The following is a 13,136-nucleotide window of genomic DNA, read 5'->3' as shown; positions in this document are numbered from 1 at the left end:
ACCATCGCTACCTGAGCTAACCCCCGTAACACTCTCACTACCTCTGCTAACTCCCATAACACTTTCTGTACCTTCTCTAAACCCCCTAATGCTGTGCTCATCCTAACTAAATCCCAAAGCACTTACAGCACACGCCGGCACTTTCCTGTAATTTGAATTTTATGCTCATTAATGCACATTTTTTACTTAAATGGACATGCCATGATAAAGAGTTCTGTGTATCTGGGAGAGCAGGCTGGTTTCTGTGACTCTTATTGCTTTTTCAGGGATGAGCTCACAGTGCAGCTCCTGTCAGTCTTGAGAGAATACAGCGATGGTACATCGGCTAATGATATGTGATATCTGTGTTTGCGTGTGCGTGCGTGGGTGTGTGTGTGTCCGTGTCTGTGTTTTTTGTGTGTGTATATGTTTGTGCCTCCTCTTACAGGGGGATAGGCCTCGGGCCTCACACACACTAGCATTTAGACCTGTTTCAAAATCTGTTTCAGCTCTTTAACACCATCTAATCCACACCAGCGATTGCAAAAATGTTTTAATTTAAAACCCCTCGCAGCAACGATTGGAAACATTTTGATAACCCTTAACTGGTTTTAACTGTGAATGTGTACAAGACTGGTTGCCAAAACCTACCTGTAGAATAATTTTCCTTGCGTCATAAATAAATGATGTTGAATTACATTGCAGTTAATTTGACAGTTTTTGTTTATTTTATTATAATAATCATGTTTTATCTCTATGTTATTGCTGGCGATTGCAGTTCAACTTGAATGGAGGAACAGATGTTTTGCATCACTGTAAACACTTGGAAAGTGACAAATCATGTTGTTTTTCATTTTATCTATCTGTATACATCGCTATGGTTACCAAGTAACACAAAAGATCAAATCCTCTGTCAAGGAAATGTATGCCTATTGTGTGGAGCGCATTCTATCGAATGCATTCGAGTAATGTGTATCGTCAGATCAAGGTAGTGAAAACCTCGAAACTAAAACTGCCATTGTAAACGAGGCTTCTGTCTGTAACTCCTCTCACAGAGATTAAGGCCTCTGTCTCTGCCTCCTCTCCCAGGGGAAATGCATTTCTCTGTGCCTCCTCTCCCAGGGGAAAGGCCTCTCTCTGTGCCTCCTCTCCCAGGGGAAAGACCTCTCTGTGTGCCTCCTCTTACAGGGGGAAAGGTCTCTCTCTGTGCCTCCTCTCACAGGGAGTACGGTCTCTGTCTGTGCCTCCTCTCATAGAGACCGACTGAGCCCTCTGTCTGTAGCTCCTCTCACAGGGGAAAGGTCTTCATCTGTACCTCCTCTCACAGGGACAGACTGAGCCCTCTGTCTGTACTTACTCTCACTGAGACTGAGGCCTCGGTCTGTACCTCCTCTCACAGGGACAGACTGAGCCCTCTGTCTATACCTCCTCTCACTGAGACTAAGGCCTCTATTTGTACCTCCTCTCACTGAGACTGAGGCCTCTGTCTGTACCTCCTCTCACAGGGACAGACTGAGCCCTCTGTCTGTACCTCCTCTCACAGGGGAAAGGTCTTCATCTGTACCTCCTCTGAGAGACAGACTGAGGCGTCTGTCTGTACCTCCTCTCCCAAGGGAAAGGCCTCTCTCTGTGCCATCTCTCACAGCGGGGGAAGATTCGGTCAGATAAAGACTGCGGCAACTTGAAAATGTGACTCTAGCAGAGATAATGAGCCATGTGTGAAAATCCTTATGCATTGCCTCTCAACATTTCTGTTTGATTTTATAACCCTTTGCTGTAATTTCATACTAGACATTAAGATGCTATCCTGCTGCCTGGCTATAACCTGTGCCTTATTCTATCCTGCTGTCTATATTCAGGTTGTGCATCCCGCTGATTCTGTTTTATCCTTTCCTTCATATCTTATTTCAGACCATTTTTGACGTTAATCAAATAGATTGTCATCTAGAACCATATGGAACCACACCGGTCTTACGGAAATATGTGAATTATATTTTTTCTTCAAAGATTTGTAAATGAGTCACGTGCATCAGTGTTCAGTCTTTTGCCTGCTTATCATCGGAAGGAAGACATCCTGCCGTTAGCGCCTGGTCTGGCATTAGCACCGGGTCTCAGTGGCATGCTCAGTCTGTTGTTAGCATGCTCGGTCTTTTGTTAACATGCTCAGTCCTTTGTTAGCACGCTCTGTTTTTCTTTAGCAAGGTCAGTCTTCTGTCGGTGCTCGGCATGCCATTAGCGCTAGGACTGTTGCGAGATCCGCCATTAGTGCCTGCTTCTCTTAGCGGCCTCTGCCGGCAAAATGCTACGCCGCCTGCGCATGGCCTGCCATTAATGTTCTCTGCCGTTAGTGCTGGGATGTGCTGCTGGTGTGCTGTCTGCTGCTAGTGCCCGATCTGCCATTAGCCCGCTGTCTGCCGTTAGCATGCTGGGTTAGTGCCTGGTCTGCTGTTGGCGCCATTAAGAGAAAACGGTTTACTGCTGATGACACATGTAGGGCTCTGGACTTGGAGGGATTTGCATGAAATTCCTACTATATCCTCCATCCCTCTGCAGATTTGAGGGCTGTCGCTGTAATGTGTTTATTTTGATGTGGGTTAAAATCCAATTTGCATAAGAGGGCCAGATTAAAGCAAGTCCCCTTTCCCAGCCTGTTTGCGTGTGCGACGGCATGCGTGTGCACTTGCTTTCTTATGACTGGTTCTGTTTGTTGTGTGTTTTGGAAGTATAGGGGATGTTATGGTTTCATTTGGCACGTGTCATTAGTCTAGAGCTTGAGTGTGTGTGCACTCTGTATTTTGAGAGAATGACTAATTATATTGTTTCAGTTGGGAAATGTTAGGGCATCAATGCAGTATAACTTATGCTTTATTACTCAGGAGGGGTATCACATGGTTCTTCATCTCAATTAGACTTTGGACAGAATCTAATATAGGAATTAGGAACATTTAATTATATTCGCACTATAGTTCAGTCCTTTGAGGACAGAGTGTGCTGCTGATGTATTGCTGTTCTATAGTTGGAGCATTGATGTGAACAGTTAAGAGTAGTGCTGGGAGTGATCAGGAGTTGGCGCAGTACTAGGACTGGATAGGAGTAATGGTACACTGTTAAAATGTCAAGGTGGCTCTTCATAAAATAACAAGTAACCTGGCTGCATTAAAATCTTGAGTTAGGCGAACAACTGATCTTTAGTTCTTCATACTGTTCATACAGAAGAAGTATGAAGAACTGAAGATGTACTGTCTACCTAACTCAAGATTTTAATGCAGCCAGGTCACTTATTATTTTAAATAGAGCCACCATTAATTTTTTTTACAGCGCATGAGTGGTTGGAGCATCGATATGAATAGTTAGGAGTAGTGTTGTGAGTGGTTAGGAGTTGGAGCAGTGCAGTAAGTGGGTAGGAGTCATGGTATGAGTGTTTAAGAGTTGGATTAGTGGCGTGAGCAGGTAGGGGTAGTGGTGTGACCGGTTGGGGTATGGGTGTAAACAGTTAGGAGTTGTGCTAAGAATGGTCAGGAGTTGGATCAGCAGTGTGAGCAGTCAAGAATAGTGTTGGGAGTGGTTAGGAGTTGGAGTACTGATGTGAGCAGTTAGGAATTGCGGTGGTCGTCTGAGTGGTTAGGGGTTGGAGTTGTAATGTGAGTGGTTAGGCATTGCAGTGGTGGTGTGGAGTTGTGTTGTGGCTGGTTGGTGTGGCTGTACGATGCTAGGAGTTGTGCTTTCAATGTATTTGAAAGTACAGCAAAACGTTCTGTAGTATTACATGGATGAGTGTACAAGAAAAATGTATAAACAATGAAACTACAATTACAAGGAGAAATATCTCATAGAAGCTTTCAGTAATTCACCACTGCTCAATACTTAAACCCCAAAGAGGTGGGGAAGGTAGCATGTCTTTGAAGTAGTCTAATTGATATGTGTGCAAAGCACAAGTGTTTAATTTTGGATTTTGTTCGGGGTTATCTTGCAGTCAGTGAAAGAATAGATTGGACATGGGTCACTCTCTGTGCAATCGGGTGATAAAAATCTCACAGTAATCTGGTGCTCTGTGCCGCACTCCTAAACGACTGCAAGTAATGCTTTTCAAGTTCAGTCGGACCTTTAAAAGATATTTAAAATATGCCCCGAGAAGTGCAGGAATTCAGAGTTGCTGACAAATTTTCGGTCCTGTATTCATAGCCAGCCTTGTGCTAAAGCTTTGACAGTGTGTGCGGCCGGCCCACTCTGACTGCGTGATGGGAGAGTAAGGGGGAGAAAGCTAGGAGTGTACATTTGGAGCTGTTTTTGTGCTCTATTTTTACATTCCGGTAGCTTCTGTCTCCTCCAGTCCTGTTACCCCTGGCTCTTCGCCTGCGCTTTGTCTTCATGGCTGCATTCAAATGAGAGCCAATGTGTTGGTTGGTAATTTGAGTCCTGAATGTGCGAGTTTGTCCTTTGTGGGTGGGAAGGGGCTGGACTTGGCTGCGGTGTGTGTCCTTTTTGCGAAATTGTACCGACAGGCAGGTTCTGGAGTGGCTCTCCCTGTTGTTGGCTGTATTGTGCCAGCTCATGCAGATGACGGTGCACATTAACCGTTTGTTCGGAACTGTCCGGCTCAGTTTGTAAATGCAAATTCCTTTTCAAATGGCCTTTGTTGATTTGTGATGGAGCGTTATACACAGTGTTTTGTTCCATCTGTGTTGATTTTGTGGGTTATGTGCGATGTGTCATACCACCTGATTTTATTTTAAGGGCTATCTGGAATGTGTTAGACTAAATAGGTTTATATTAAGGGTAATGTTCAATGTGTTAAACAACTTGGGTTCATTTTAAGGGTTATATGCAAAGCATCTAACTCCTTATGTTCATTTTGAGGATAGTGTGTAATGTGTCAATCTGTCTGTCCTTATGTTGAGGGTTGTGTGCAAAATGTGCTTTTTTAAATCTGTGTCAAAGTGATGTAATCACCCATGCATGATTTGCTTTGCTCAAAATGCTGAATACTGTCTACAATACAGTGAATACAGTGCAAACAAGTGAATACAGTGCAAACAAAATTACTCTGAGCAGGGGTTCTGGGATATCGTCTTACAAAACCAAAAGGGTCTGCCTGCAGTTTGGCTGTGTGAATAGAACTCATAGAGGGCAGTTTACCGTATCTAGAATTTAATCACCGGCTCACTATTAACCAAGCAATAAATTCAAACGTTTCCTCAGTTTAATTTTAGATCAACACTTTTTAAAAGTTTTGATTTCCCATGCTCTTTTTTGACTTAGAGACTTAAGCATTAGTATTTAGGCTACCACCTGCCTGAGCATGATTGATTAGACGCAGATTTTGTTGCGTATAGTGATTTGTTTGCTAATGGCCGTTTGCAGTTCGGTGAGCTGTTTGCTATTGGCAGTAATGTCGAGATTAAGATGATGACCTTCTGGTAGCGTCTCGCGGCAGCACCTGCTGTCTTGCCTTTCATCCTGTCGGCTTTTCTTCTTTTCTTTTCTTGTCTTTTTCCTTCTCTTGTGATAAAACGGTAATAATCTCTATTTCAAAGTTTCCGCACAGATTTGCATTTCCGACGTTCCTTTAAACGGATTAATCTGCCGTCTGCAGGCATCTGTTATGTTCCTTTCCTGCAGGTTATAAATATGACAAAAAATATAGTTCCCGGGGCCTCTGCCTCTGAGATTGTGGTGATTAAAGAACATGAAGGTATCGCTTTCCACATATAAACCGTGTATCGCGTACCGCGTGTGAATAAATTACCGTGCCATTGGAATAAAATCACAGCCCACGGCTATTTCTTTGCTCACCGTTCCATTGTATTTTAAATTTGAAGTGTTTGTGTGTATGAGTCTGTGTTGGCTTTTTTTTATTCTTTACACTGATGTGTATCAAACAAAAAATGTGTGTTTATCTGTGCCTGAGTGTCTGTGAGTGTAAGGATTCAGTGTATGTGGGGTGCTGTGAGGTGGGGGGAGTAGTATGCATAAGATATATGTTATAATATATAATATATGCAGTAATAAGATTTATTGGTCTCTTTAACTTCCCTTGGGCATGTGTGACTCATTCCAGGTTCTCATTTTAATACTTATTGTTTTTGGTAAACTATATTTTCATAATGACATTCTCAAATGGAATTTATTTTAATTACAAAGGAAAAGTTTTTTCTGACTGCATTTTTTCTGACACGGTGTATGTAGTTTGCTACTGTATGAGTACAGTATTTTTTTTGGGGGGGGGGGGGCAGTATTGTTCAGTTTGATATCTGCACTCTCTGCAGTTGCTGTCTTGAAGATAATGGAATATACAGTGGGAAAGAATGAAGATGTTAAGAAGAGACTTTACTTAAGAAAGATTAGCATGCACTTTTAAATGTGCGTGCGTGTGTGTGCGTGTGTGTGATAAACCCCATGGGGTGTAAGTGCCCGGCAGTCTCTGTAATGTACATGCCTCATCAGCTTTCGTGCTAATGTTTCTCCCACCGCTTAAATTAAATGAAACCCTTTGGTCACTATTTTTTATTTTATTTTTTTTAGTTTATTTGGTAGGGACAATGCAAGTTAACATAGTACCACTTCAACTTGTTACAAACAAGTTGATGTAACTGATGTACCGCATACAGAGATTATAGCTATTGCTAGTTTCCAACTCCTGTCCCTAGTTAGGCTTTTAATAAGAGAAAAAGAAATACAAAAACATACAATTATAGAACATTAACAACATCACTACTCTGAAACACAGCTTCAGTACTCAGCATCTGTTCATAAACTTGGAACTTCACTTCTCTGAAGTTCAGCTTCACAACTGTAGAACTGTAAAACTACTCTGAAACAATTTCGGTTGCGCAGTCCATCAAATTGTTACCTGTCTCCTCCGTCAATGAGAAAAAACTAGGGACTTCAATACCTTTTGAAAAATATTTCACAGCGCAGTGATGAAAGGTCTGTCTTTTATTTTTTTGTGATGAAGGTTCCAGGCAGAAAGTGGCAATCACAAGAGGGCTCTTCAACAGGCCTATCAGGTCCACATACATTTACACTGGGGAAAGAAATCTCTAGAAAGAAGTACAGTCCCTGCCCCATTAGAGACAGTATACAGGGCTACATTGCCGTGCATAAGATTTGCACAGCTATTCAATATCAGTACCTATTTTCTCTCTGTAATGGCAGTGACTGTCATATTCTTTTTCTTGTATAGGTTAGTTGTATTGAAGTAGCTGTGCAGTAGTCTTTGAATTATCATGCTGTTTTTTTTCTTTTCTTTATCTAGTAAGAGATAACCCTAACTCTGTGAGAGTGTCGCTTTGAATTTGATGGTTTGATCATTTATGAGTTCCAGAATCCGCCAATTAAATGCAGCACATTGGAGATGCTCTCATGTTCTCCCTCTCTCAGACTGCAAGAAAGACATACAGTGTGGTGGTGCTATGGTGTGACATGGTGGTTTTATGGTGTTTGGAAAGATGTGTGGTGACCCACGTCTCCCTATGCTTTTTCAGGCAAGCTCCAGATCCCTCTAAGCCAAAGAGCGCCCCCTGGAGATGTCTCGCCACCATAACCGCTTTGAGAGGGACTTCCGCGGCACGTGGGAGCGGCGGGAACGCTGTGCCGTCCCCAACACGACCTGCAGCACCGCCAACAGCTGCGGGGCCACCACGGGCCCCACCAACAACCGGCCGGGGCTCCTCCCCCTTCCCATCATCCCCTCACTGCTGCCCACACCCGTCTCCGTCGCCACGGCTACCACCTGTGGGAACGAGCTGGCCGGCAAACGTGTGGGCCCTGGCTCCACCACCTGCAACTCAATGGTAGGCATCCATACTGACTTCCGTGCCTGCTGCCGCATCATATTTAAAGGTATACTATGTTGGATTTTGCGGCCCTTGTAGACTCTGTTTGTAAACCCCACTCACACCTCCGTCTTCCTCAACTCAACCCACACCTCCGTTGAGGACACACCTTTAAGCGCTACAAGCAAAATTTCAAGTAAAGAGGTGAGGTGGTCAGAGATATGGAAAATAGCATTTTTAGCAACATGAATGATTCTATATAGATGTTAACAGTAATTAGGCAGTGTTACGGTACGGTGTACAGTAGCTACTTCATAGTGCAGGTGCAGCTATTTTGTATTTTTTCTTGTTTGGTATTTATCTAGCTATTGTAGGCCTGTGATACACAAAACAGGATTACTGAGTTAGCTGCATAACTGCACTGAGTAAAACTCTCTCAAATCTGCATGAACTGTAAAAGTGCTGTTATGGGTTTTGCCCCTCGCAGTTATCCAGCTAACTCCTGCTTCCTGATATACCCCCCTGGACATTTAGTTAGAATTGGGATGTAAATAAGGAATCGCGTGTGGAATAAGTAACATTAGCAGGCCATAAGTCTATTATAGCTAGCTAATATACTTGTAAAGTGAATGACTTTTTCATTCGTTCAGTTATCTATAGCCTTTTCATTACATTAAGTTGTTAGCAACTTTGTTAGCTTTATTAGTGAAGTTGGCAACATGTAACGTTAGTTAGATTGCATGCATGTTGTTTCAAATTCATTTCCCCTGATTTATATAAATGCAGCTGAATTACGAGCTAGTTCATTTGCAACTATAAACAGTAACAGCAGTTCCCATAGGGGGTAAAGACATTTTGATGGAAGATCGAGTTGCATAAGCCACGCCCTCCCTTCCCCACACAGAAGAGAGCGACACGCCCAGAAACGTCACGAACACGTTTTGTAAGAACAAATACAGGTAAAAGGTGCACAAATCTGGCTAAAGTGTATAAAGACTGAGATTGCCAGTGCATCATAGATATGCCTTACCATAGTTATTTTTATAATATTTTCAAATAAAAAATCCTGAGTAGTATGCCCCCAATAATAGTAGTGAGTCAAAGTGCGACACTATTTTTATCACAGGAAGTCCATACAGAATCCATGTTACTTAGAGCACAGTAATTCAGTGGAACTCTGATTACATGTTACTTAGATCACAGTAATTCAGTGGAACTCCAATTACACTTATTGTGTCTTTTGGTCATTTATTTTATCATGTAGTCTGTCTATGATTCATATATTCACAAACCAGTAGGAAGTAACATCTTTTTATCAAATATTTCCTCACTGATGTGTCGCTTCTTAATCACGTCTGTCTACTGAATTGAGGAGTCACGTTTGAAGGTGTGTTCATGCCTGAGTAGCGCCACTCGAAGTTTTTATCCTTAGCATTTTGCATGCCAAAAAGCTCTTTTAAGCAATCAAAAACGTCCTCTTTCCTGGAGCTGTTCCCATGCCAACGATATTAGAGTTTGTGAAGTCCGCAGTTCTCAAGGTAGCACTTGTCTGCCCTACAGATTTCATTCTCGCAAAATCATTGTGTTGTTCTTGCTTCTCTTAGGCCTCCCTTTTCATTTCCTTCATAGAGCGCATAACATGAGATAAAATGAGTTATTTTAATTTTGTGACCAATTGCCTGCCATTGTGATGAGTGGTTTAAATGATACTGAGCTGTAATCATTTAAATAAGCATTCAGTTCATGTGAGCATTTATACAAATTGACCTTGAAAATGTATATTTTGTATAATGTATAATGTGTTCTCCAAAATGTTTGGTACATATTTTTTCTTGATTTGGCTCTGTACTCCACAATTTTAGATTTGAAATCAAACAAATCAGTGGAATCTATTTTGTGATTTTTCAAATGTGGTTGAAGTGCACATCCTCAGCTTTTATTTTTGGGCATGCATGTATATATATAGGGGCATTTATACACTTTGGCTTCACCATATAGATATTACAGCATTTTCTGTACATAGCCTCCCCTTCCCCTTTTCACGGGCACCATAATATTTAGGACATATTTAATGTTACATAAATGAAAGTAGTCATGTTTAGTTCTTTGTCGCATATCCTTTGCATGCCATGACGGTTTGAAGTATGTTCTGAGTATCTTCTCTTGTAATGCTCTGCCAGGCCTGTACTGCAGTCATCTGTAGCTCCTGCTTGTTGTAGTGGCTAGTTGCCTTGAGTTTTCTCTTCAGCATATGAAATGCACATTGAGTTGGATTCAGATCAGGTGAATGACTGGCCAGTTAAGCATTTTCCAGTTTTTTTCTTTGAAAAAACTGCTTTGTTGCTGTAGGAGTATGTTTGGGATCGTTGTCTTGATGTTGGATGAAGCACTGTACAAACAATTTGAAGGCAATTGGTTGAACTTGATTGGATAGGATGCTTCTGTACACTTCACAATTTGTTCTGCTGCTGCTATCACCAGTTATATCATCAGCGAAGACAAGTAATCCAGTATCTGTGGCAGCCGTGGTCCTTCTCCGAAATGAATGCGGTCCAACAGCTGTTTCCTTTTGCGTCACAAATGCTACACTCACTCTTGAGAGGCATCAGAGGAAGACCTTTCATATGAGCCTTTGACATACAGTCTTGCAAGTGCCTTTTTTGGCTATCAGGGGTCGCTCAAGAGTGATTGAACACAGATGCCTGTCCAACTGAACCCTCCCATGGCAATGCAGGTGCCAATTGTATGTCACCCGGTGGAGCTATGGGCCACAGTCAGCACTGGCACGATCCAGATTTGGTCCGAGGGTGCGAGGCTCGTCCATACGCCATAGCCTTAACCGAATTAGCCATCCAGCAGCCTGCAAATTTTTTTTTTGAGGATTTTCTTTTTCAGAATAATGGGATTTTCTCCTCTAGAGCATGCATGGAAGCATACTCAAAATCTTGGTCAAATGGAGCATGCATTCAGGTACACTATCTATGATGTGTACTTTGTACAACAGTACTTTGGTTTGGACACATGGAAATACAGGACAAAAGGGTTTTGTCCCAGACTGTATTTTGGAACACAACTTCTGTAATGTTTTCACTTCCTGTATGTACTGCAATGTGTACATTCTAAAACCAATCATTTAACATCCTTAAAATGTTCTCATTTGGAACAGGTTCTAACTGACTGCAGTGAATCCAGTCCTTGCCAGTTGTAGAAAGTCAATTCTGCAAACATTAAAAACTAATAATAGCCCGAGTAAAAAATGAGCATTGTCTCAACACCATAACATTGTGCATAGTCAAAAACAACCATTTTAGGGGGACATCCATTGTCTGGTTTGCAACCATTTTAGGCATGTGCACAGTGGCTTCCCACTGAGACTGTAATCTGGGGATTTTCTGGTTGGAAGCAATTTGGACCTTTAAATTCCCTGTAGTGTGAATGTGATTTTGCTCTCACTGGCCCAGGAACAGCCAGGCTGTCAACTAACCTTTGTCCCCGAGGAATGGCCGCATCTCTGCTTATGTCATGAGAGAGGGAGTGGGATGTGGGGGGGAGAGAGAGAGAGAGTTGGAGAGAAGAGGAGGATGGAGTGTGAGAGTGATGGGGGGGTGAAAGGAAGATTGGGAGAGGGCAGAGGTGGGGAAGGAAAGTGAGAGCAGAGTGACAGAATATGAAAAAGGAGGAGAGTAAGTGACAGAGTATGTATGAGGGTGTAAAAGAAGACAGAAGCAGCCATATAGCCATGTCTTATATATATACATTCATGCATACATTCATAAATGCATAAATAAATGCATGCATGCATACATGCATATCTATGTATCTATATCTACAGAGCAGTCCATAAGTGTTTGGACAGTGACACAGTATTTGTCGTTTTGGCTCTGTAGTTCAGCAGAGAGCAGAAAGTTAGATTTCATTTTTGGGATATTTACATCCATATTGGCAGATCTATGTAGGATTACATCAGTTTTTATATACATTTTAATACAGTCTCCCCCCCCCCCTTTTTTTAGGGGCCCAAAAGTAATTGGACAAACATAATATTAGTCGCCAAATTTAGTACTTGGTAGCAAATTTTTTGCACTCGATGTCTGCCTGAAGTCTGTGACCCACAGACATCACCAGGCACTGGGTATCTTCACTGGTAATGCTCTGCATGGCCTGTACTGGAGTCATCTTCATTTCTGTGTTTGTTTTTTGGGCTTTTTGCCTTCAGACTTGTCTTCAGAAAGTGAAACGCTTGTTCATTTGGATTCAGATCTGGTGATTGATTTAGCCAGTCAAGATCATTACATTTTTTGGCCCTAAAACCTCTATTATTGCTTTAGTAGTATATTTGGAGTCATGATTCCACTGCAGGGTGATGTGCTGTCCAATGAGTTTTGAGGCATTTGTTTGGAACTGAGCAGATAAGATGTTTCTGTACACTTCAGAATTCATCCTGCTGCTGCCGTCAGCAGTCACATCATCAGTAAAAACTCATAAGGTTTCGGTGGAGCCATACCATGTTTCACAGATGAAGTGATATGCTTTGGATCATGAGCAGTTTGTTTCTTTTTCCACACTTTCCTCATTCCATCACTTTGGTACAGGTTGATACTCATCTGATCTGTCCATAAGACTTTTTTAGAACTCTACAGTTTTTTTGTGCACTTTTTTAGCACACTATTGGTAAGTCTCTGTTCTTGAGACTTACCAATAGTGTGTACCTTGCAATGAACCTTCTGTGGTTGTGCTGGTGATGTATCTTATGGTTGTCTTTGAAACATCTATGCCTATGTCCTGGAGAGTGTTCTTGATCTGTTCAACAGCTTAAAAGGGGTTTTCCTTCCTGATTGTAATTTTTTTGGGTCATCCACACCAGTGGTTTTCCATCGTCTTCTGTGGTCTACCAGGTTGGTTGGTATTGCACTGATGTATTCCTGCTTCTTAGCAATTTACCAAACAGTTTATTTTGGCAAACCCAATGTTTTGGCTATATCTCTGATCAATTTATTATGATTTGTCAGCCTCATGATGGCCTGCTTTGACGCTTATTTGGTTCTCATGTTGAGAGACATCAGCAACAGTCTCCAAATGCAAATGCCCACCTAGAATCAATTCTAGACCTTTTTGTTAGCTTTCTTGTGCAGGAACTAATGACGCATCGACACATAACTGGCCAAGAAACAGCTGAGCAGCCAATTGTCTCATTACCTTTGCTCCCCGAAAATGGGGGGACTGTGTATTAAAAGGGCTTTAATTCCTACACTTATCACCCGATATGTAAATACTCTCAAATTAAAGCTGACCGTCTGCACTTTACCCTCATATTGGTTCATTTGAAGTCCAGTACATTGGAGTACAGAGCCAGATCTACATAGATTGTGTCACTGTCCAAAT

At 41.9% G+C, this 13,136-nt stretch overlaps 1 protein-coding gene across 3 annotated transcripts in view; it reads left to right on the top strand.

Moving 5' to 3' along the window:
• The window catches only part of LOC118237444 (kelch-like protein 29), a 136,660-nt gene that overhangs the window by 30,930 nt on the left and 92,594 nt on the right, over positions 1–13,136 (top strand). For all 3 annotated transcript variants that reach the window (XM_035436157.1, XM_035436167.1, XM_035436174.1), the window contains one exon: positions 7,464–7,772. In XM_035436157.1, coding sequence (XP_035292048.1) covers positions 7,506–7,772 — 267 coding nt within the window. In that variant the 5' untranslated portion in view covers positions 7,464–7,505. The remainder of the gene's footprint in view (positions 1–7,463; positions 7,773–13,136) is intronic.

Source organism: Anguilla anguilla, chromosome 1, assembly GCF_013347855.1.
Source record: "Anguilla anguilla isolate fAngAng1 chromosome 1, fAngAng1.pri, whole genome shotgun sequence".
NCBI classification, from domain to species: Eukaryota; Metazoa; Chordata; class Actinopteri; order Anguilliformes; family Anguillidae; genus Anguilla; species Anguilla anguilla.
This window is presented reverse-complemented; position numbering and strand designations above follow the sequence as displayed.